The 25,568-nt window shown below is 46.6% G+C and overlaps 2 protein-coding genes across 2 annotated transcripts; both read left to right on the top strand.

The window, feature by feature from the left end:
- The first annotated feature begins 5,264 nt into the window (after positions 1-5,264).
- On the top strand, positions 5,265-8,344 carry HOXA11 (homeobox A11). The gene is made up of 2 exons (XM_079302355.1): positions 5,265-5,996; positions 7,459-8,344. The coding sequence occupies exons 1-2, from the start codon at positions 5,330-5,332 to the stop codon at positions 7,689-7,691; spliced, it is 900 nt and encodes a 299-aa protein (XP_079158481.1). The 5' UTR covers positions 5,265-5,329; the 3' UTR covers positions 7,692-8,344.
- An 8,780-nt stretch (positions 8,345-17,124) lies between these two features.
- On the top strand, positions 17,125-19,882 carry HOXA10 (homeobox A10). Its single transcript, XM_079302808.1, is given in 6 exon segments — positions 17,125-17,484; positions 17,487-17,570; positions 17,573-17,965; positions 17,968-18,060; positions 19,473-19,508; positions 19,511-19,882. Coding segments are annotated over 6 exon segments (1,080 nt in total). The 5' UTR covers positions 17,125-17,246; the 3' UTR covers positions 19,747-19,882.
- The last annotated feature ends 5,686 nt before the right edge of the window (positions 19,883-25,568 follow it).

A 25,568-nucleotide genomic window follows, 5' to 3' on the forward strand; every position in this document is an offset into this window, starting at 1 on the left:
AAAGAGACATTTATAGAAACACCGTCAGTCAATCAATTTCTGATATACTAGTTGGTCTGAGGAAACCCCTTCTTGTGTCCGTCTTATTGCCAAATCCGCCAGCATTGTCTTTCAGGAGAGCTCCCGAGCAGTAAATACAAACATTTTAGAGGGATTCAGTGCCCTGGGACTCTGGAGCTCAGGGCTGGGGAACCGAGGGGTGAAGAGACACGACATTGTGAGAGACTCCCCGCGTCGGGAGGCTGTCAGAACAACAAATCGTTTGTCTGCTGGTGAGCAAGAGAATAGCTGCCGAAACATGAAGTTTTCTATCTAGAAGTAGGTTCCTTTCCCGAAAAAAAAACCCACCCAAAAAACCCAAAAAACAAAACCAAAAACAACCAACAAAACCCGCAGTATTTCGGCTACTTGCAGCTATCAGAGTCAGAGAGCCCTCAGATGTTCATCAGCTCAAAGGGATGCAAAATATCATGATTGGTGGCCAACGACGAGTATATCTCTGGACATCCATAGTAGTTTAATCCTAAAATTCAAACTAGACTGGAGGCTCGGTAGAAAAAAAAAATATCACACTCTTCACTTCAGCAACTTTAAAAACACAGAGGAAAGGAAAGGATTTTGCTACATGATACTAAAAATTAATCTGAAGTATTCTAGTCTAGATGAGTGCAGCCTTTTGAGGTGTTCAAACCTCCGAAATAATGTAATGAGAGGGGGGAAAACAGTCTGAATTACGTTGAATCCTGTTTACATGTGCTCGTTCTCTTTACACGTATTCTGCAGTTTCCTAGCAAAATCACAACCACACTGTCTTAAGGTTTGGAAAATAAATAGACTGTCCCATGTCACACCGATATATACACATATACAAATATATATAAAAATTCACCTCTTATTTAAATTATTTAGCTCGCTATAGTAGCACTTCATTCTACTGCAATCTTATGGAAACATTTAGTTAAAAAAAAAAAAAAAAAAAAAAGTTAAAAAACCAAAAAGTACACGTATAGCTTCTTTACGTAAGAGAAAACGGCAAAGAGAAAAGAAACGCCTTTTAAGAACTTCTGAGTCCGAGATATTTAAAATCCAAATTATTAGCACGTTTTTCTGAAGCTGCATTCCAGGCAAAATTTGCGACGAATTATCGCCTTGTGCCCCTGTTTGCATTGGTAAAGGTGGGAAGACGGTGCGCTTTTCGTTGGCAGCAACATCTCGAATTCTCTAATGCTATGCTTTTCTAATAAGCCTTTCTAGACTGTAATCAACCCTCCGTTTTACAAAATACTGTCATAATTCCTTATTTTCTCCTGCTCGAGTCGTAATACCCCTCACCCTCCCTGTGCGAGAGAAGCAGTAGAGATTGAAGCCAGCGATTCTGTAATATTTTAATTAGCTCCTCTTGACGCAAATTCCTTCTAGCACACGTTCCTCCTGTTAATTAGAGGCACCCACCCTACTGGCAAGGTAAATGGTCGGCTTCAAATATTTTTCAAGCAAAGCCCGGTACAAAAAGACAACAATTTAGATACAATAGAACTTGACCTTTTGGAGAAGCAGCAGTGAGTTAAACAGTTCCCTTTGCACACCATCTGTATATGTATAAGCTAGACTATCGAGGCGTCCTAGTTCTGTTTATATTCCTCCAAAGAAGAGATGTAGCTTTTTTCTCCTCCCTTTGTTTAGCTTAGCTATGGGTAACAGTCTCCCCACCTCTTGGCCACGCTTCTCCTTTGCAAAACCGTCCTGCAGCAGAGGTTCCAAATTCAGAGCGGTTTTACCCTCTCTAATCCGGTCGAAATACATGGGAAGGCGTAACGAATGCATTTTGCTTCTCCAAACGAAATGCCTGCCTTTGTTTATGTTGTTCTCAGTGAGGTTAGCGAGGGGAAGGCTCGGTTTTCCCCCTTTCTCAACGCGGAAGTCCCAATTACTGTATTAAAAGAGCAATTCAACATTAGACCAAATAATCAACATTGATAATTGTGCTGAACACAGCAACTTAACAGCAGGCTCCCTGCAATTACCCACACATTCCGGGACTTTAAGCGTACATTATCTCTTGTTTCACTTAACAGCAAATAAAGCAGAGAACAGTCTGTGACTTGGGTGTCTACTCGCTCCCAGACGAGCTGTGCCCCCCCTCGGTTTTCCCCATCACCCTTCCCGCTTGTTGTGCAGGCGGTACCCGGAGGCATTTTGGGGTCCCCCTGCGTTACAAGCCCGCTTGGAGAGGAATAGGCTGCTTGGTTTGGAGAGGTGGGGGAGAGAGCTCCAGCGATACAAAAGCAGGCATCGGGACTGCACGTGTGCATGCTGTGCAAGCACATATATGCCCAGACACACGCACACCCACGCACACACACACTCCGATTTCCAGTTGCCTTCTCGCCCTTCTTGCCTTAATTTCCCTTTGTTTCCCAGAGGCAGCCCCGACCTCTGGCACGGCGGAGCCTCGCACGGCGCCGCAGCCCCCGCTGCAGAGAGGAGCGGCAAAGATCCCCCCATACAAACCTGTGCCAGCTCTGCTCCCCATTTCTATCCCCAAGGTTTGAAATTTATTGAAATGCAAGAGGGCGGCTGCAGTGAGTCCGAGGAGGTGGCGTCCCGCGATTAAGTGTTGGGCAGCTCTGTCATGTCTGCTCTGACACAAGCTGAAGTTGACTGCCAAAGTGCTATAAAACCGCAGGTCAGTCTAGAACTGTTTTCGGTTCCCCTAGACGCGCCGTGTTCAATTATAGCCTTAAAAGCCCTAATACAAGTGCAAGAATTTGTTTGCCATCACACAGAGGCGGGGCGAGGCTCGGCAATGGTGGCGCCTTTGTTATCTCAAAGTCACTGAAATCCTTATACATTCCTTTTTGTTCGAAGGGAGGAGTGTCTGCGTGCGTGCAGGGTGTGGGGAGAGGTTTTCATCGACGGAATTGAACGGTGCGGGTGTACAGGGAAAATAACCAATGTTCGGACACCAAAATAGGGCTTCCAGTCCACTCCACCCACCACCCCACCACGACCACCCCCCGCAAAAAAAATAGGGGGAAAATAGATGCGAGCAAAATTACAGCTTTAAGGAAAAAGCCAACCAGAGCTCTTGCTCACCCCTCCCCACCTCAAGTTTAAAAGGAAAAAAAAAAAAAAAAAAAAGGAGAGAGAGGGAAAGCCCCCAGACCATTTTTACAATCCCTAAACGACATTGCAGTCTTCTGCTAGCGGTTTTGACGACATGCAATCTCTTTCCATCCACTTTCTAGCAAATATGTCAAGCTGGAAGATTAATTCATTAATTTCAAGTTCAGCTCACAGACGTGCAGTAAGCCTAAGAAGTTCTTGCAGCAAACCAAAATAAAGAGTTCATTACAGGGATACGTCCAGAGCATTTGATTTGTGAACAGTAACCCTTGTAAAATAAGAAAAAGACATATAAACATTAATGCTAATAAATTAGTTTACTCCACTACAAAGTAATTACTTGATAATATTGAATTTACAGCTTGAATTCAAACGCAATAGTTAACTATAATGTAGGGGAAATACATAATGAGAATATTTTCTCTCTGCATAACATGATTAGATTTGTTATTGAGTCAGTTACGATAAGCTAAGCAATAAATAAACAAATCGATGTTGACATTTAAATACCGAGGATCTCCAGAATTTACTAGAGAACTTTCTCCGGATATATAAATACTTCCACCAGCACTGCACAGGAAGAGGGGGGAAAAATCCAAATATTATTTCCCTAACATTTTCGTTTCCCTTCTACTAGCCTCCCAAGTCCACGGGGGCATGGATCTTGAACTACGTCTGATTTCCTCAGAGTACTGACTTCACAATAGCCTTTTGCCATTCTGTTTTTCTATTTTGATGAAATCCAGCCGGAACTCAAATATTTCTTTTCTGAAATCGAGCATCAGAATAGCAAAAAAATACTTTTTCCGAGAGCTTAGGGATGTCCGTGCCTCAAAAGGTGCTGTATTCTTTGGCGTATTTCTCTGTTTTCTTTGGCTCTGCTCATTCGGTGGGGTGTGCATTTTTATTGGCAGAAAAGTACTTTTTAGTCTCTGCCCTGTACAATCCGCTTTCTATATCATCCCTTTCATGCAACAATAGTAAAAATTTAACCAGGCTTTTAAAATAGGTCTCCCTGGGTCTCAGCCTTCAGCGACGACACAAAGCTAAAAGGAAAGTATCTCTGTACGGCGAGTTTGTTCCTACGGGTTAACAGTATGTCAAATAATTTTAACTAGGCTTCTGGCAATTAAACTCGGAGTATTTGTCAAACTGGGGTAGCCCAATATCCACTGGTTTTCCAAGCATTTAGCTGCAGTTGAAGCGGAGAGATCAGCGAATAGTCTTTAGCTCCGTGGTCTGCACTTTAAAGGGCTTGCTGGCTTTCTGGCGGTGCGAATGAGGCGAGGGACAATTTGGAGGGAGTGAGGAGGGAAAACCTGCGTGCTGGGGACCCGACATTGTTAACTACCTCCAGTAAAGCTTGGCTGAAGCCGCGCGGGGTATTTGAGGTTAATATGTAAGTAAGGGAAGGAAGACACTAAGCGCTTCGGAAGTGAACATGAATGCAAGCATGTAATCTATTCACCATGAAAATCAGTAAAGACTTGACCCTGGCACATTCTTCCTCGTAAGGTTTCCAGAAAAAACCCTGAAGAGTGAGGGATTTTTTTTTTCTTTTTTTTAGAGGGGAGCAGGGAAAGCCCAAACCGAACCCTCTTAAAAAAAAAAAAAAAAAAAAAAAAAAGGCGGGGTGGGGGGGGAAGGAAAAAAAATAATAAAAAAGACGTTTTCTTCGGGAGCGTTTATCTCCTCGGAAGCAGCTTTCCAGAAGAAAGCGTGCGTGCATCTCTACGGTGCCCTCCTTCTCGGAGCCTGCCGGCGAGCCGCCGAGCGCCCCAGCAAGCCCACAAATAAACAGAAAGCTCTCACCTAACCCTGGGGGGAACTGATAAGCCTCTCTGCTCCAGAGCCAGAGGGTGCCAGGGACCGGGCGGCTAAGTCTGGGGGGCAGTGGCAGGGCGGCTGTGTGTCCCCCAGGGCTCCCCCCCGGCCAACCTGCGCTCGGCTCGCCCCTGGGCGCTGGCGACGAGCTGTTGCTTTCTTTCCCCCGCGACGGCCACAAAGGGAGCGGGGCCCGGGCCCGCCGCTCGTCAATGTCAACGTCGGGCCACGTGACCGCACCTCCCCGCCGCCGCCGGGAGAGCTCTCCACGTCAGCCTACGTCTCCCCATCCCTTACTTCACGGATCCGCTTCAAAGGGGCAGCTGCGTTAGAGAATCATGTTAAGCTCAGCTAATGCGGAGAAGCCGAGGTAGCCCTAATGATGGATTTTGATGAGCGTGTTCCTTGTTCCTCTAACATGTATTTGCCAAGTTGTACTTACTACGTCTCGGGTCCTGATTTTTCCAGCCTCCCTTCTTTTTTGCCCCAAACCCCGTCTTCTCGCCCTATGACATACTCGTACTCCTCCAACCTACCCCAGGTCCAACCTGTGAGAGAAGTTACCTTCAGGGAATATGCCATTGATCCCTCCAGTAAATGGCACCCCAGGAACAATCTGCCCCACTGCTACTCCGCAGAGGAGATCATGCACAGAGACTGCCTGCCTGCCACCAACACTGCTAGCATGGGCGAGATGTTCGGCAAAAACACAGCTAACGTCTACCACCCCAGCACCAACGTCTCCTCCAATTTCTATAGCACGGTGGGCAGGAACGGGGTCCTGCCACAGGCTTTCGACCAATTTTTCGAGACGGCTTATGGCACGGCGGAAAACCTGGCCTCTGCGGACTACCCGGTAGACAAGAGTGGCGAGAAGGCGCCCGCGGCCGCCGGGGCGGCGGCGGCGGCGGCAACTTCAAGTTCGGAGGGCGGCTGCGGCAGGGCGGCGGCGACGGCGGCGGAGAAGGAGAGGAGGAGGCGGCCGGAGAGCAGCAGCAGCCCCGAGTCATCTTCCGGCAACAATGAGGAGAAATCCGGCAGTTCCAGTACGTATAAAGGCAGCGCCGGAGCGCTTTTAGGAAAGGCAGCTTGAAATCTAGCGCACCGCCGCTGTTAAATTTTTATATGCTGTTTTATAAGCATATAAGGTTTATGAAGGGCCTTTAGATTTCCCCCAACAAAACTTTGTTATAAAAGGCGAGATCACGTGTTTAGTGCTGAAATTGGCCGTGAAATACCCACCGGGCAATGGATGCCTAATTTTTTTTTTCTTTTTCTTCTCATTTTTTATTTTTTTCCCCTGCTTTTTAAAAAAAATAATCATAAGAAAAGAGTTCAGTGGTCAGCTCTTGTAAATATATATTAACGTTAGTTCTGTGCCTGTAAATTCAGCAAAAAAAGGAGATCCTGACTCCTTTGGTATCAATGTAATCCAGTGATTTTATAAAAGCCATGTGTTGCACCAGAAGTCTAGTTAGGAGCCGAATTCAAAGCCTTCGCCGTTTTAACGATTGCGCTAGAATAGCGTTTAACAGATAAAGTAGCCGCCTGAACTGTAGCAATATATTAAAAGAAGCAAATTAACCTAAAGCTGGCCTTTTTGTCTAAAGGAAGCCATTTTACTAAGGCACTGTGGCAATTACGTGTTGCCTTCTGTCCAACAGTTTGTTACTTACAATTGTTATTCAATCTGTCAAAGTCTGATTTTTTTATGTGGGCTTTTTAAAAGGCAAAGCTAGTATACGGCCGGGGAAAAAAATACCTCGACAATGAACTGTACCAGAAAAGGAAGTTTTTAAAGGGATAGCAGCTACGTTTAATGTAAAGAGCTCCTGAACCTTGAAACCTTTTATATTCTGCTTAATGAACTTTAAAACCGTAATGGCTAATCGAGAGGAGAATACCTCGATGCGGTGGAAATAGCCGGCTAGGGAGAGAAGGAGACGCCTCAGCCTTGGGCTCAGGGGCTTTTCCTCTGCTCGGGACGCAGAGACGGGATTAGGCCAGGGAAGGAGGACGAGATCCCAGCGGGTACGGGCTCGGGGAGGTTGGGCGCGGGCCCCCCCGCCCGCCGCAGCGCTGCCCGCTGCAGGCAGCCAGGTGATGGCTGCTCCCTGGGCAGCTCCGCGTGGAGCCTACAAAGGCTTTCCTCCGGCTCGTGAAATCCGCGAGAACCCCCCGCCACGGCTCTTTCCTGCAGCCGCCCTCCCCGCGGAGGAAGCGAGGCCGGATCCCGCGTCCCGGCGGGGGTTTCGCCCTGCCCGCTGCCCGGGGCCGCGGCGCTGCAGGAGCCGGGCTGTGCCGGCGGTCCCGGCCCGGCTGCGCGCACCGCCAGGGCGGAGGGCTGGCGCCGAGCCCCGGACCCATCAACGCCGACCCCGGAGCGGGCAAAACGCGTCTTTTCCGCATTAATGTGCTCTGCCTGAGAATCCCCCCGTCCCTTCTCAGCAGCCCCCGCCGCCGGCCACAGCCGGGTCTCAAATGTTTCTGCCTTTTTTCGCTCCACAGGTGGACAACGTACGCGTAAAAAGAGATGCCCATACACCAAATACCAGATTAGAGAGTTAGAAAGGGAATTCTTCTTCAGTGTCTACATAAACAAAGAGAAACGCCTCCAGCTCTCCCGAATGCTCAATCTGACCGACCGTCAAGTCAAAATATGGTTTCAGAACAGAAGAATGAAAGAAAAAAAAATTAACAGGGACCGATTACAATATTACTCAGCTAATCCACTACTTTAAAACTCATAGCGTTTTTCAAGACGAGATTAAATTCAGATTTCGCCCTTGACAAGGTCAAGCCACGGGGTTACGTGGAGGAAGGAGGTGTGTATCTGACGGGACTAGAAGAATCTAAGGTTTTACACACATGTAAACCTACTCTGGAACTGCGATTATGATTTTTTTATATATATATTTACATATCAACTGGAATCGATTTGATTTTGACACACATGGGATCCATTTCTAAACGTGCACGTCACCTCTGAGTGCAAAATCCATACCTCTTACCTTTCCAGGCACTGCGGCTCACCCTGCCACCGCTTTCGGCAGGCACGGGCATGGATGGTCCTTCTCCATCCCCGGACTCGCCCACCCTCGGCCCTTTCTTGCCCCTGTGCTGCTGTGGAACAGCTGTCTGGAGATTGCCAAGTCGGGTTCACCCAACCAGGACCACTGCAGAATATAAACTCTGAGAAATAATCTTTTGTTCTTCCTTAGGAAAATACCTGGGTTAGAGGCAGTGTTCCATTGCTCGTGGGTTTGAAATAAGAATTGAAGGGCGGACACACACACACACACACACACATAGGGAATTAAAGAAAGGGGGGATGTCATGTCTACACCTTCGCAGGGCCAACCGCGAGCAGTTGTAATATGGATGTAGTGATGGTTATAGTAGTGTTTCCTTTGGGGTGTGGGGAGGGATGGGAGCGAGGGGAAAAAAAGACCTAAATGAAAGAGTTAATTATTTACTTTTAAAAATCAGGTATAAATTCGCCATATATTGTAAAGAAACAATCACTAAAAATAAAATTAGAAGAATTTAATTAGCTCCTGTTTTATTTATGACAACAGACTATGCGTTGCCATCTTTTTGGAGACAAATCATACAAATACTAAAAGTAAATCGGCAAAAAAGTGTGAATTTCAGCATTTTAAAAGAAACAACTCCATAAAGGAAACTAACCTTCTGGCTTCTGGCTCACGAACTTTCTTCAGGAAATACCTGTGGAGAACGACAGTTTAGCAAATACCACACAACACTTAATTGAAACTTGGAGTTGTGCAATGTACTAACATTGGATGATTAAAATAACTCGATTGCATGTTCGTTTAAAGGTGACTAGTGAGGAGTTTAAACAGAAGCCAAACAATGTAAATATGGTAATTTTGTTGTTGTCTACTTTAAATGTCATGAGCTCTACTTTGTCGCCCAGTCGACGTATGCAAAGAATGGAGAGTTGTTTGGACTTATTTTAAATATCTATATATATATATTTCCCTGCAGGAACCAAAGCGTGAAAAAAATGCAATTTAAAAAATGGAAAAAAAAAAGAGGAAAAAAGGAAAATATTTAAAATTCTATATCAGTTTACAAAGAATACGGTGTTCTATCGTTGAGGTAATTTGCTGTCGAGAATATCTGAATGTATATTTCATACGAGAACGGTGTTTTACAAGACTTGTAAATATTAAAAAAAAAAAAAAAAAAAAAAAAAAAAAAAAAGGAGAACCCATGACCTATTTTGTTCGAATGCCCCTTTTCTTTTTTTTTTTACCCTGGTTGGTTTGTTTTGTTTTTTTTTTTGTTGGTGGGGTTTTTCTTTTATTGTTCCTTTGGGGCTAAAGGGTGTGGGATTTCTTTACATGTGCAACAAAGTGGTGATAAGAATGTTTTCGATTAATAAATTTTACCAAATGGATGTAATTTCTTTGTCACAATTCACAACATGCAATATCTTTATATGACGTCACTGTTTTCAATATGTATCATCTATATGTATATACAGTTTTCTTTTAATATGCGAAAGTATTTGGTTGCATGTATACAGTGGAACGGCGCACAAGGAAAATAAAATTGAAAAAAAAAAAAAAAGGAAACTTTATATTTTTACTCTGGTGTTATGTTACTGCATGTTCTTTTATCCAACGTAACTCTGGGACCCGAAATTCCTCATCACCTTGTTCGGTCGTTTTGGGGCGAATTGCTCTTCTTTTGTGAACTTGGTCGTTAAATCTTCTACTCTGGAGTTAACAAGCGAACCTAGGCTTGTTCGAGCATAGATTCAGGGCGCCACAGGAAAAGGAAAATTAAGTGTGCTCATAGCTCGCTACGTGTTAGGCCTTCTCCTTATCCTGCCAGCACTGACGGGGCAAGGTTCTGTGCTAGAGGTTTGGATGTGCCATTGCTGCTTGATCCCTGCCACACGTGTCCAGGAGAAATGTTTGTCAGTAGCATTTGGGACACGGTTTATAAAATGGCACCAAAGGAAGGCTCGAGCCAGCTGATGGATGTGGCCAGAATTTGAGAGCCCAAAGAAAATTGTTGTCTTTGGGGAAAAAAAATCCACATGGCAGTATGGTGGAAATGGACTGATTGAAATTGTCCTTGATCTCCAAGGCAGGGAGGGGGTGGACTGAGGCGGGCAGCGGGGGGAGGAGGGCTGGAGGGAGAAAGTTGGAGGGGGCGGGGGGAGAAAACCCCAAACTCCAAACAATAGCTGAGATAGGAATGCGATTTGAAAAGAGTGCTTGAATCTTTAATGTTGACCCTAATCCTAATCAGGAGAAGAAAGTGGATTCTGTTTTTGCATTGTTTATTGGCTTTGAACTTCTGTATTGCTTGGACATCACCCATAACCTTGAGGTGAAGGACTTACTGACTTCGGGCCTTTGTTGACCACCGCCACCCAGCCAGACAACGTTTACCCAAAGGGAATGTTGAAAAGCGAGGGAGAAAAGAGAGAACTTTGTTTGTTTGTTTGTCTAGTATGCAAGGGGAAATGCCAGTTAAAAGGAGACACACAGATGGACGGACAGACGGTGAGAGAGGGATAGAGGGATGGATGGAGAGCTGAATGGCAATGAAAGTTAAGCCTGCGAGCTTCCTTTCCTGGTTAAAAATTAACTGGTATTCAGAGCCAATCCCAGAGACAGTAAAAACATGGAGTTTCTGTGGTCGGGGTTTGGATTTCCTAGCCCAATAAAATCGCATCCTCTGTGTTGCTGTGACATTACGGCCATAAAAACTGTCCGTGACTTGTCCGCTCGCCTGTACCAAATGCATCGCTATAAAGGCAGCGGAGGCTCGCCCGGAGGTTTTTACACCGGGAGGTGAGCGACCATTGCCCTCCGCCGCCGTCTGTCCGTCCGCCTGCCCACACGCCGTCCTGCCGCGGGGCCCCGGCGGGCGGCCGTGTGGACGGATGGACCGACGGACGGCGGCCGCGGTTTAGGGGCTGCTTTGCCACAAGATGGCGATCTTCAGATCAATGTCAAAGCCGCCCGGGGCAAGGGGAGCAGCCCTGCAAAGGAAAAAAAAAAAAAAAAAATCTTGGCCTTTGTTCACTTTGCATCCCTGGAGCCACACGGGTAATTATTGCACTTACCGGGCTCCGCTGTACAAAAAGCCGCTCGGGATGCCGGGGGAGGGGGGAGACGCTGGGGCTTCTCGGTGGAGTTAAAGCCTGTGGGCTTTGGGTTAGGAAATCCGCGAAGGTAAGTGTTTTATACATCTACCCGGCATGGAGAACCGCGAGGAGTATGTGGTGACCGGAATGGTACCCTGCGATGTGGGGTGGCCCTTGCCCCCACCCCTGAGCACCGCGGAAAAGAACTGTAGGGAGGGGAAGCGATGCAAAAAGTTGGTGATGAGGATGTGAAATAATATAGAAGGGACTTTCTAAGTTGCAGTTGACCTTTTATTTTCTCTTTGTTTTGGCCAGCCGCGTGGAAAATCCACGTTATCTGGAAATATTTTTCCAGGGTAACTTGTAGCTTTCTTCCAGTTATTAAAAAAATATACAAAAAAGGGTGGGAAAAAAGAAAAGGAAAAAGTACAAAAAAGTGTAGCATTGGAAATATTATGAAACTTGACATTTATGTGTGGAACAGTAGGTGTCTTCAATCAAATAGATCTATGGCAACACAGTCTGCAAATGACAGACAATTCTGACGATCTTATTAGTCTTGAACTATGGTTTAGTTAGGGTCGTTTGGTAACTTTAAAGGGTAGTCTGCTTCCTTGCAGCTGGACACAGATTGTGGTAAACAACTTTTGACATACTTATGCTAAAAACTGTTCATGTGATTGCATATTAAGTCAATGTTCGTGCAAGAGCAGATTTGGATTTCGATTTTCTTTCTTTCTTTCTTTCTTTCTTTCTTTCTTTCTTTCTTTCTTTCTTTCTTTCTTTCTTTCTTTCTTTCTTTCTTTCTTTCTCTTAATCAGCACATGTGCTGTAAACAAACAATAGTCACTCATTCTCATGTGCTCAGGGCTGCTCTGGATTGTAGCTTTGAAACTCTATCCTCTCTACGAGTACCCCTAACTCTAGGTTACTTTTCATGCCCATAAAATTTTCACATGTTTTTCTAATGTCTCCATTTGAGAAGGGCGGGCGGGAAGGTGGTATTACACGGGGGAGATGCTGGTTTGGCTACATATTTTAATACACGTGTTTCTTAGGACAGAATTTTAAGTATCTGCCCGGAAAAATGTAAAATATTGTTTTATCCTTTCTGTTCTATGTATATAATGCCAGTTGCCTGCAGTATTTTTTGAAATTGTGCTTCCAGGGAAATGTTACCAGTGCAGTTAAAAGCACATGCTCAGTCGACAGAGAGCAGTTTCAGATGATTATTGGAACCTATCGATTTCATCAAAGATGCTCCATTAAAGCTCGGGGATGTTGATCCCTTTTGACTTCCCCTCAGTAATACCAGGACGCGTGAAGCCACGTGAGAAGCAGGGAGATTTGAGGGTCCCTTTGCAACATTTCATTTTACACCAGTCAAGTTAAACTCCGCATATTTGATCAAATATTTATTTTTCCCCTTGTTGTTTCCCTGTCCCATTCAATACTTGGCTGAATAAATCAAAGGGACCCCAGCAGCAGTTTAAAGCGCCCTCTGGTTACGAATTGTTACTGACGGCCGCGGTCATAGGATAATATTTTAAAAAAACAAGCTTGTTTCTTACAATAACTGTTTATTATTTCACATTATTTGGGTTTGCATGTTTTGGAGGAAAGAGGGGAAGCCAGCTCAGTGCCTACACTGTGTTTAATTAATCGTGTACTCAACTTCAGCTCACATACCACATCCAAACCCCTGGGAGGCTTTTTCATAAGCTCGTTGGGTTTATGTTTTGTTGTCTACTTTTCTTTTTTTTCTTTTTTTTTTTTTTTTTTCTTTGGGTCACAATCTTTTCATTAAATGCTCTGAAAACGAAACTTCTGGCCAACGTGTGTGTCTGACAGCCAAGCTATACCACAACAACAGCGAAAAAAGATATTTGTATATGCATTCATATCTTCTTTAAAAGGAAGACAGCTACAAAAAGGAGAAGGGCTACAGTTTCAAATACTTAATAGCGCTGTGCGGCCCACCTCTCGCAATAGAAGGGGTACACTTAAAAGACAGACTTGGGTATGCAATATTTTCCCCACACATATATAACCCGATACCGTTGTTGCTTCTGCTTGGTGTTTGGGGCTATCCGGACAATAGAAAGCCCCGTTGTTCTCCTCAGTGCCGGAAAATGGCGAGGAAATGAAGCCCTAATGAATTGGTTTGGGTATATTTTGTCCTGCCGCACACTAGCATTTGAAGCTCGTCAGAACTACTTGCAAAATATGTTCCTAATCCAAATGAGTAAAACGATACATGTATAATATGAAACATAGTTAGGAGAGCAAGCCGCCGGATGGCTGGAATAAAACTAAATCGCAGCCTAATTTTTAACAAGATAATCCGCCAAAACAAGCCAAACTCCCCAGCACCACCACCAGCGTGAAAGAATTTCTAGTAAAGATAAAATTAGTGGGGCCGTCATTTGTCACCTAACTTGGCACAGACGCAGTTCCTGAACCTCCTGTCTGAACTCCGCCTTCTTTGGAGCAAATCCAGAAAAAAAAGAGGGGGAAAAAAAGAGTAAAAATAAAAAAGGGGAATCTGGCACACATACACACGTTCCAGGGAACTGGACAGTTCCAATATTAATAACTATAGTCTGATCGCATTAATTTTTGGAGCTGTATAAAATGTAGTCCACAGCTGTATTCTCAGATAGGCGGCGCATGCACTCCTGCACAGACTGCATAGCCGTTTACGTTTTCACAAATTGCAAGCTTGCCCGTGTCTACAAATAAAAGCATATTTTAATTAGCTCGCAAATGCGTCTCTGGATTAACAGCGCTGATCTTTGGGGTTATACGGGCCAATAATAAAAAGATAAATCACGGTTTAACACGATACGTTTTGAGATTTTCCAGTCAGAGTTTGCTTAGGCTGAGCTGTCGGTTTTTATTTATTCCCTTTTTGTTTTTAATTTTAGTTCAACCAATAAAACGGCTTAACGACGCTATTAATGCATCTATTATATTTTTCTTAGATCAATAAAATTTTATTTGATAGTATTGTCTATGTACGCCATGAATTTAGATCTCCACGAAAACACCTTCTCGCCGGCTTTGATATTTATCAGAATTTATTTGCTCAGTTTTATAGACCCTCGGATAGCCTTACTTACAGAAGTAGAATTAAAAAGAAAGTATTCTCGTCCCCTGGCGTCCACAATATTCTTTAAAATTTCTTTTAATAGGGGTTAGTTCCAAGGGACACATTGTTAAGCGCTGGTAATGCAGTAGCTACACAGAGCGCATGCCAAAATTAGCTCAGTTAGTAAGAATTGACATTATCTTTTATAGTACGAATCAAGTGAACATTATTAGTTTTACTTCGCTGGGTTTGATGATGCTGGTTACTATTTGCCTTGGCCTTGTTAGCGATTAAAGAAAGCGGAGATAATGCAACGCCGAGCTGAGTTCATGATCTAGACGGAGTCGGTTGCCTTGACCATCAAGCGGCGGCTGTTTACTGCGGTCAACACAACACCCCACGGCACCTCCTACAGGACCTGACGCGGGGGTGCTGCAAAACCTAAACGAGGAGGCTAAAGAATACCTTCCAAAAGTCTCACCGGCCTCTGTGCCTTTTGTCTGATTCCCCTGCATTAGATCGCACAGGGAGGAGAAGCCAGCTCGCCGTCTCATCGATGCACTTCCAGTCATTTTATTCCTGACTGACGAGGATTGCCACCGTATTTTTTATAGTACTTTCCTTCACTTTAATCCAATTTTTTAAAGGGAGCTGCTTATTTTAAAACAGCTTTGGAAGGATTTCAAGCGTTTCTCCTCGGTTGCGTATGGCTTTTAGATTTGCAATCCCTTTCTATTTAATTTGGCAAATGCAAAATAAACATACCGCAAGAGCGGACTTCCCTAGAGTAATTTTTATACCTGACTGTGTAGAGAATGTATTTGGAAGGCGGCGCTGGGGCTCACGTTCTTTTTATTAGATCTGTATTTATGAAGCTAAAGCCTATTGATACTAGCCTTCCTGTATACCAGCCAATAAACCAGTTCCTTATGTGGTATTAATTTCGTTAGTAATGATATGGCCCTCATAGGAATCTGATAAGGGTTCGTCCATCGCACATTAACACATCCGAAGTTAGTCGGGTTGGAAAACTGCGAACAATGTTACAGGATGAAATGCGGGAAGGAAAAAACCTCAAGGGTTTCTATAGGCTGGGAGATCTACCCCGTCACCGCATCCCACGGGCCGGTCCGAAGGGAATCGCGCTGTGATGCTCGCCCCGCCACGCTGGAAAAATTAGGCGCCTTTCCACAGAGATTTTATGGATGTTTCAAGTTATAGCATCCCCTGCCTGCCCTGGTGCTCCTCTAGGCGTGAAGGGAGTCTGGTGAGGGCCCCACGGGAAGGGACACTGCCCTCCTGCCGCAAGGAGGGATTCCTCCAGGGGAATATCACGCTGTGGAAAAAAAGTTTTTCCCGTGGCAGGCAAACACTGCGGGACAAGACCACGTGGAGCTTGACAGATCTGTGGGGCGAGGGGGAAGAAGTGCTCCCTGGGGGTTTTGAAGGCCGAAGGTAGGGGCTGGGGAATTCGGGTCGCCGCGCCTGCACCGGCTTCACATCTCTACGGAGGCAGCGGCCCCCATCACCGCAGCCAGTGCCTTCCCGGCCACGGCAGCCGGGTGTCCGGCGGCTGCTCTCGGCCCGGGCGGTGACGACGCCCGGTGCGGCGGCAGCTCTCACCCGCCCGACCTGCTGGAAGCGGAAACCATCCGGCGGCTGCTTCTCCAGGCGGCGTGCGGGCGAGAGGAGCGAGTGATGCTCCTCGGGGATGGGCAGCGAGAACTGGGCAGCCTCAGGCTCCCCTTGAACTAAAGTGCCCTTAGTTCCGCGGGCCAGGCAGTGAGGCGACTTCAAAATGGCATAAGCGAGAGATGATGGAAGTGAAAGCAAGTAATCATTAAGCATTTAATTACGAATCTATCTGTCTCTCTGCCTGCGTCCCTGCCTGTCTGCTATCTGTCTGCTACCTCCGCCACAATTACATATTGACTGGACTGGGCTGTCTAGTATCTCGGTATTTATCTAGCTACTCTTATTTCTATTATTTAGTACATTGCTTAACGGAGACGATGCTTTTGAAGAGGCGAAAAGTGAAAAGACCCAAATGGAGCGGGAGGGAGGGGAGATATAAAAATGATCATCCAAATATAAACACATCAATAAACACGGTGCGCAGCATCCTGCGAGGATCCATTTGAACTGCTCGCGTCTGGATTCTTTCTGTGACATATGTCTGGGTTTATATTTTAAATGGTAATCAGACCTCAAGAAGAATCCAGCGTTAACTAAAGCATTAGAAGCTGCAACCGCACAATCAATCCTCCCAGAGTGGTATTGCTCCCTAAGAGATTCCTCAGAGCAGCGGCGAGCATTTTATCTCCAGGAAAATTAAGCCCAGCCTGGCGTCGTGGCGGTGATGTTAGGCTGCAAGCAGCCCCCTTCCTCGGTAGTTTAACGCGGGAGGCACCAGGCCCCTTTACGGTTTCCAATGATCCGTGATAAACAATAACACGTCTTTTATTTCTTAAAAAAACGAGACAATCAAATAAATGAGCAGAGGCTGAGCATAAAACACCGGGCGAGCAGTGGCTTTATTAATTTCGTGTGACACATAGGCTGCGCAGGGAGGTGAGCAAGCATTGCTGCTTGGAAAGCCCAACCACGGGGAGAAAGGAGCGATAGTAAAAGCTTCATCTGGACACCGCTTCAGCCTAGGTATAATAAACATCAGGACCGCCGGGCTATTTTATAGCAGTGCGTGTGATAAGAGGGGAGCAAAACTTGGAGCCAGTACCAGCACAGCCCCCTTCTTCCCTTCCCTTTCCCCTTCCTCTTCCCCCTTTCCTTTCCCGTTCCCCCTTCCCCTTCTTCTTCCGGGAGCGCGGCTCCCGCCTGGGCGCAGTCGCTCGCCCATGTGGTGGAAGCGCGCGCGCGTGTGTGTATGGAAATCCATATTACACATTAATATACATCTATCTTCCAAATTCAGAGGTCGACCTGAGAGCAGCTCTGTGCATACGAAACCAGACGGGGAGGGGTTGCTGGGGAGGCCCGGGCTTCCATTGGCTGCGGGCGCCTGCCGTGGTGCGGGGGTATCTCTCATCATATTCAGCATGTTTTGCACAAGAAATGTCAGCCAGAAAGGGCTATCTGCTCCCTTCGCCAAATTATTCCACAACAATGTCATGCTCCGAGAGCCCGGCTGCAAACTCTTTTTTGGTAGACTCTCTGATCAGCTCCGGCAGAGGGGAAGCGGCGGGAGCAGGAGGCGGAGGCGGAGGCGGAGGCGGCTACTATCCCAACAGTGGTATCTACCTGCCACAGGCGTCCGATCTGTCCTACGGGCTGCAAAGCTGCGGACTTTTCCCGTTCTGGGCAAACGCAATGAAGGTACTTCTCAAAACATGGTCCCCAGCTCGCACTCCTACGTGTCAGGGATGGAAGTGTGGCTAGATCCCCCCCTCCTCGCATGGAAGAGCCGGACAGCCAGCAGGCCACATCGTGCTCCTTCGCTCCGAGCATTAAGGAGGAGAGCTCCTACTGCCTCTATGACTCTGAGAAATGCCCCAAGGGCTCGGCCGCCACAGACCTCGCTCCTTTCCCTCGGTTGAGCGCCGAGGTCAGCCCAGCCAGCAGCGGTGGCGGGGTCCCCGTCCCGGGCTACTTCCGCCTCTCCCAGGCTTATGGCACTTCCAAGAACTACGGCGCGGAGCCAGCCGGGGCTGCCCCTTTCCCTCCGCAGCCCCCCGGCCGCTTCCAGACGCCTCCATCTTTGCCTCCCGTCCCGGACGCGGGGAGGAAGGAGGATGAGGAACGCTCCCCAAGCCCCTTGGCGTGCGTCTCCAGAGGGAGGACGAGACTCAAGCTTCATCTTCCACCGCAGAGGAGCTCTCTCCAGCTCCGTCAGAGAGCAGCAAAGCTTCTCCCGAGAAAGAGCCTGTAGGTAAGCGAATGATGATAGTGATGGTGGTAGTGATGATTAAAGAGAAAGAAAAGGGGGAAAAAAAAAAAGAAAGAAAACATAGTCATGGAACATCATAGCGGCATTGAGATGCGAAAGGAGGATCCCAGCTGCCCCGCGGGGCTGCCAAGAAGCGCTGCTCAGACTGACCTTCTGAACTTTGTAATATTCGGGCATGGGGTTGCCGTAAAAATTAATGTCCATCCTATAGTTTAAAACCCTTAGAGCCTCCGTTATGGGCAACGTTAGCCTGCATGCTGATAAAACATATAGAAAAACAAGATCAATCTCTCCCCCGTGATGTGAAGGTGCCTACCAGATAACAGAGATGTTTGTAAAGCATCCAAAATAAGCAATAGGCAGTGCCAATAAATAAACCTATTAACGCGGTAAGTTATATTTTACGATCCAGAATGCTTTTCGGAATAACAACCGCGCTGAAATGTGCCATCTATGAGCTGCTATCAAATTATACTGACGAATGCACGGCGAATATCCTTCAACATCTACACTAGATAACAGAGCTTTTATTTACATATTTCCTTATTTATTTCCCTTTCGTGTTCCCATGATAAAAAAAATACTCCCTTCTCCGGACGGCGGACTTTTCAGGAGGTTCTCTCCGTCCGCCTTTCGGACGCCCTGTTATTCCTTTCAGGAGACCCGTTGGAAAGTAGTACTTAGAGAAAAAGGGGAAAAAATAAGGCTCAGCGAAAACTGCTAGAGAGCCAGCCCCAAACTACTAACCTCTATGAGCCATCAAGGGATTTGTGTTACCTCTTTGCTATCCAGTTCCATTGATAGAAATCACATCGAAACCTTTTTATTATTGTTATGACTGTATTTTTTCTTCCCCGAAATGGTGGGAAAAGAGAAGGCCATGGCGAAACTCTCCGGAAAGGCAGGAGCTGAAGGCAGAGAGGCTTCAGCTCCCCAGCTCACCTTGTTTTCCACCTCCGTAGCACACGTACAAAGACCGGATCCGGAGGCTTTGTTTTTTTGGAAGCAGGTGCCTGGGGGGAAGGAAATAAGACTGCAGGCCTTTGACCAACTGCCCTCAGTACCAGAATGGCCGACAGGGCGAGGGTAGGAGCTCGTTTTGGAGGGTCGGAGACGAACTACAATCTGGGGCACGCTGCTCCACCAGAGGCTGTCCGGTGGTTTTTGAGCAGTGGCAGTTCTTACCCGGACATACCCAAAACCTTTGGGAAACCGTTTTGAAGCTCTCGGTTCCCTCAAGGACACCCCACATTCCAATTCTCCGCAGCAGGCGGAGTGAGCCCTTCACACACGCAGACACAGGCACACGCACAGATGCTCCTTCCACCCTCTCCCCGCAGCTCTTTGCCTCCTACCCGATGGTAACGTCCATTTTTTACTTTCTCCAAAACTAGGCAATTCAAAAGGAGAAAATGCAGCAAACTGGCTCACGCAAAAAGTGGCAGAAAGAACGATTGCCCCTATACCAAGCATCAAACTCTCGAGCTGGAAAAGGGAGTTCTATTCAATATGTACCTGACTCGTGAGCGTCGCCTAGAGATCAGCCGCACAGTCCACCTCACAGACAGACAAGTTAAAATCTGGTTTCAGAACCGCAGAATGAAACTGAAGAAAATGAACAGAGAGAATAGGATTCGGGAGCTCACAGCCAACTTTAATTTCTCTTGATGAACCCATAAACACATCTTTATGGTTTAAAGAGCCAGTATCATTTTCCTAGGCTGTATTCATCTGCACCTGTATGGATTAACGATTTTAGGCGCTCTCAATATGTCTTTAACCTCTTAAGAGCTACTTTGGGGGGTGGGCGGACTAAAGTCACGCTAAAGCACAAAATGCCGTGTGTGAACCTCCCCTCTTCCTCCAGCCTTTCCCGGGGCCAATTTGCTCCTCTAAGCTTTGATACACAAAAATACCATTTCAGAAGCTGCAAATATATTCCCCTATCTCTCCTCTCTAAAAGTAAACAATCCTGGTTAAGGTGCATTCATTTAAATATAAGTGCTGTAACTTGGACTGTACGTAGCTGCACAATGAAGAATTTAAGCGTTGCCATATTTCTATATATTGGGAGCTTTCCCCTTCTCTGTTTGCCTTTTCTCCCCCTCCCCTTTTTTTCCTTCGAAAAGCGGGGCTTAAATAATGAAATGCAGGCATCCTTTTTAAAGGGTTTCACGGGAAGGGGTGTTAGGAGTGATTTTTTTTCTTTCCTTTTTCTTTTTTTTTTTTTTTTTTTTTTTTTTTCACTTTACCTTAAAGCCAATATTACAGCTTTAAATTTGGCCAGGAAAATGAAATATCTTCTCTTTAAAGGTATAAAAGAGTTCGTTTTACTCATGGACTAATTATTACAGTTACCTCTGAATTTCTCTCGCTGGTTGTAGATATTTACTTAATGTAGTTTTGCTTAAATATGTGAATTTGGTGATTTTCTTTTGTGTCTATATATAACGTTACCATTGGTAACATGACAAGCACACAGAAATTCCCCCTTGAGAAGAAAATAGTCACTTTTTTCCTCACTAATTTCACTGAAAAGTATATATATCCTGAACATCAGATGGACTTTCTGAGCCAGAGTCTGAGATTGTGAGGGAGAATATGTGTCGTCTTCCTTTATACTGTGAAGTTACATGCATTAAAGGGTCAAACATATAGGTGAAAAAAAATTAAAAGATTTAAAAAAGAAAAAAAAGAAAGAAGGGGAAAAGCTATAATACAGATATGGATAAATGTCTATTATTATTAAAATGCCGATACTGTTTTTAAGCAAATGCATTCTATCGTAATTATAAATGTTAGTTCTAGCTATATCTAGTTCTTACCTTAAATCGGAATAAATTAATATTGTAATGCTGCTGTGCGTGAAAAAGACGATGTTTATGTTCTCATAGAAGAATAAAAAAAAAAAGTGGAATGAATCCTTTTAATTTTACCTCTTTTTGTGACTGTTTATCCTCAGGTTCTACTTTATGTCTTCGAGAACTTTTACAACAGGAATAGTTGCCTAAACCCCCTGCAATTACTTTAGGAATCTATTTAAATATTACCTAGACGGTCGTAATTTGTCTGGGCCATATAGCGATGGTGCTCTAAGGTTTGTCGGCTTTTGTTCAGTTTTATGACTTGCTAGTATATCTGGATTGTTGCTGTCTTGAACGAGTGGTTTCAGTTGACCGAGGAACTGCACAGACTGAGGAAGCAAATTACTATTTCTTGAGGGTAGGGAAACGACATATTTCTTCTCTTTTTTTTTTTTTTTTTTTTTTTTTTCCTTTTTTTTTTTTTTTTTTTTTTTTTTTGGTTAATCGAACACCTACAAGTGTGAGGAGATCTTTAACTCCAGAGGACGTTGACAAAATTCTAGCTTTATCTCAGGGCTGAGAAGAAATCGTAAAGGTGAGCTCATGGGGAGAGGGGGGGGGACACCCCAGCCTCGCCTCCCTGCCAGCGGGCCCCTCCAGACAAGGCTATTCCCTACCTGGCTGCATGTGGAAGAGCTTATTTCACACAGGCTGCTTTTCTGTCTTTTTTTTATTTATTAATTTACTTTTTTTTTTTTTTTTTTTTTCTTTCTTTCTTTCTTTCTTTCTCCTTCTGCATCCTCTCTTCCTTGCTGCATGTTTAGCTAACAGGGTCTTGCACAAAGGGAAGGCAAAAGGAAGGCTGGAACAGAAGAGTCAGCTAATGCTTCCTTGCAAGGGTATATGTATGTCGGGAGGAGGGAGGGGGGACAGACTTTGAACCCGGGATTCTTGGGAGCCGTTAGCTTTTCGTGATGTAACATTGTCGTGCACGGCCCTTTTTTCCCCGATTACATCTGCATGGAAAGGCGAAAGCTGCCCGCGCGCGTGTGTGTGGGTGGTTGTTATTATATTTTACTCTTGTTTTCATTAACCCACCCAAGGCTGGCCGGGGGGCGCGGAGGGGCGCCGGCGGGGTGGGCGGGAGGGCGAGAGGGATGTTTTAGTCACGTTTCTGGTTTTATTTCCGTAGCGGGATCCTTGCGTTAAGGACCACGGCAATGGGGAAAGTAATAATTAGCGCCTGAGAACTGCTCTGTGGTTTAGGTAGTTTCATGTTGTTGGGGCTCCACCTTTCTCTCTACAGCACGAAACTGCCTTAATTACTTCAGTTGATATCATCACCAGGTATGCTTGGTGCGAGGGTCTTTTGCACCCGAAGAAATCTTAGCGCTGAAGCGAACTGTAGGCGTCAAGTCCCAATGCCATTGTTTCCCATCTGCAGCGGAGCCTCCTTTGATTCCTCAGATAAACACGGCAGCCGAGGGGGGAAGCTTGACAAGTTCTTCAAGGTTAGCTAGCTCCTAAGCGAGTCCCTGCCTGCTTGCGGGTTTTTAATATATCTCGTTTGCTGCATTCAAGGTCAGGTGCGTTTTTTGCATTCCGGTCGGCGTGGGTCGAGCTCGGGGGGCCGGGGGGGAAGGGGGGGGCTGTTTAATTTTTCAATCCGAATTTATTAAAAACCAGGAGACCTGAAAGCGTGCCTGGGGGAGGGGGTGGGGATAGATCAAATCTCCTGCCCCGCTCCGGGCGTCATCAGAAACAAGGGCCCGGAGCGCAGCGCCCGCGGCCGGGCGGACCCTCGGGCGGCTCTCGGTGCCCGCGGTGCGGTGGCGATGCCGCGGGAGCCTGGCGCACGGCTCCGCCCGCTCCGTGTCTCCGCCGTCGGGCCCGCTACCCCGGGCAGCTCCGTGGCCCGCAAGGCCTCGGTTACGATCACGATTGCGGTGCGGGCTCTCCGCGGCGGCGGAACGGGCAACAGCGACCTCTCCGGGCCCGCTGCCGTCGCCGCCACCGCCGCCTTTTGTGTTCGCAGCGCGACCGCGGGCGATGGGCGGGCTCCCGCCGGGCCCTCCGCCAGCAGCCAGCACCCGCGCGGCCGCGGAGAGGGGCACCCTTCGCAGAGGAAAGGAGGGCGGGGAAACGGGCAGAAAAATCACTCGTGGCTCGTTTATTCATATTTATTTTTTAGCGGTCGTGATTGTTTTTGCCTTAAAAATAACAATAGTAAACCTAAAAAGTTTTTCGAAACTTCAGGTTGGGCTGCGGGAACTTAGATGGGTTTGGATAGCGGATTTCAGCCATCCTCTGAAAAGCTGCTGTCCCCAGCCGGGGCAGGAGCAGAGCTCTGCATTGCAGTCAAATTGAAGTGCTTGTGTTTGCCTCTACACACAAGGTCTGCATGGTCTGTGTACATTTCGGGGAGTGTATTTACAGTGCCTGTGTCTGTGTGTGCCTGTATGGCGTCTTTTGCCTTTGCCCTTTCGAACCCCATTTTAATCTCCTCATCCTGATTTTGGACTGCTTCCTCTAAATTCTCAATCGTTTTTTTTCTTCGCCGTGCCAAAACCCCTCCGTGGCTTCGTACTACCACTGGTTCCGTGAGAGAGGTCTGCAGTGGCAGGAAGCCCTGGGGAAAGGCGATCCTGAACTTCCCGTTCAGGAGAGATCGCCAACGCCCGCGAATTCCTGCCCCGCGCCCGCGTATGCTCCGCGCCTCCGTGGTGCGTGGCTAATGAAGCAGCCCTTACAGATGCCCCCCCCCCCCCCCGCGCTTAAAAACTGACGGGACCCTTCCTGATGCAGCCGGGGGTCGGAGCTAGCGGAATGGGAGCTCTGCTAGCTCGGTTATGTTGGGATGGAGGACAGGGAGTACTTCTGTTCGGACACGACCACTCCAGTAATGCTTCATTCCTGGGAATTCTGGTTTCATATAGCATTTTTATGTCAATGTCTGTTTCTGCCCTGTTTGGGGTCTTTTGCCTCCGAAGGTGTAAGTCACCAAATCCTTAAGTCATTTGCAAAGTAAATTGACGAAGCGAAATCGCCTTCGTGGCTCGTATGAAAAATGCACTTTGGGTGAAAATGGATCTAAAACGGCGATTAAAAAGTCGAATATCTCAGCGTTATTAACAGCAACGTGACCGCGTGGAAAATGTCTAATTATGTGCTGTATTTCTCCTCTTACTTTCTGTACAACCTCTCCCGCCTCTTGGATTCTGGCAGTGAACAAATGCGGAATTTTACAGGGGAAATAAAAATGCAGTCACGTTCTTTTAAACGCTATTGTTATTGTTATTCATTTGCTATTAGTTTTGGTGAGGAACCAAAAAATAAAACCCGCTGCTGAAGTTGAGAACCCAAATTCGAATATAAACATCCAGGACTCCTGCAGCTAAGATTATTTTTTCTGAATGGAAAAAGGAAGTTCTACAATCACATTTCACCACAGCTGACTCTTAATAATAAATACAAATGACGTGGAGTTCCGTCTTTCCAGGAAAGAAATACAATTATTTTTTTCTATTACGGAGTGTCTATACAATGGGAGAGAGAGAGAAAAAAAAAAGGCCGAGAGAGCTTTATTTGCATTTTTTAAATTGTTAGAAAGTAACGGGCTTGTTTATTGAGATCTTGCAACTGTTTCACGATTTTCGAACTCTAATGGGGGATAATAGTTTCATTATGGGCCTTCCTAATTTTGAATGTGGGAGAGAGCGGTGTTAAAACAGGACCTCTGTAAGATTTCGGATTAAACTGTTGAGAAGACATGAAAAGAAAAAGAAATAAGGAGAGAGAGGGAGACATACAGCCCACATCGCGATGTAAAATTAATTAGAACCACACTTTCGCATGCACAATATTTACACGCTTTTAAAATCATTATTCAGTCGTCCCTACCATTTGCTGGGCTCTATTTTCAATACAAGATATTTCGAGTAAATTGAACCTCTCACGGAGATTTTTTGTGACCCCTGCTTCTTAGTGACCGCGCTCCTTCGCCAGCCACGGGGATAAACAGCGTGAATATCCGCCAGGGAGAAACCAGGGAGTCGCAGGCATGTTTGCCAAGAGCTCAGCCACTACTTTAATTCCTAACACTGGACTTGGATCTGGCCGCCTCTTACTTTCCCCCGCGCACCCTCCCCTCCTTCTGCGGAGGATTGTAACCCTCCGCTCGGCTTCCGATGCCGCTAGCGTGTGTCCTGCAGTCACAGGAGGTGCCAGCAAATAAATAACTATATTTGCACATAAATTTGATTCACCAGAATGCGGGACGGCCGACTGCGAGCGCCCCTTTGATAGCCGCCCGGAGAAGCAGGGTGCCTTTCGGCAGAGGGGAGACGGGGCATTTTCTCCCCTTTCCCCCCGCTGCTTCCCTGCATAGTTGAAGAATTAATTGTGGTGATAAATACCGCCGCCCGGCTCTGCCCGCGCTCTTTCCCTCCCGGCCAGGACGTCGGCTCCCCTCCGGCCACCGCCGCACCGCCGCCCAGCCCAGGTTCCTCTCCCCGGCTCGGCGAGGGGGTCCCGGTCCAAGGGCAGGGGCAGCGGGGAGGACGAGGAGGGTGTTTCGGTCACTGCCGCGCCATGCCCGGCCGGGTGGGGTGGTGAAGTGCAGTTTGGTGCGGGCCAGGCTAAATACCGAGCCAGCGCCTGCCCCTGTCCTTCTCCGGCCGGGCGGGG

This window comes from Erithacus rubecula (assembly GCF_903797595.1).
Source record: "Erithacus rubecula genome assembly, chromosome: 3".
Taxonomy (NCBI): Eukaryota; Metazoa; Chordata; class Aves; order Passeriformes; family Muscicapidae; genus Erithacus; species Erithacus rubecula.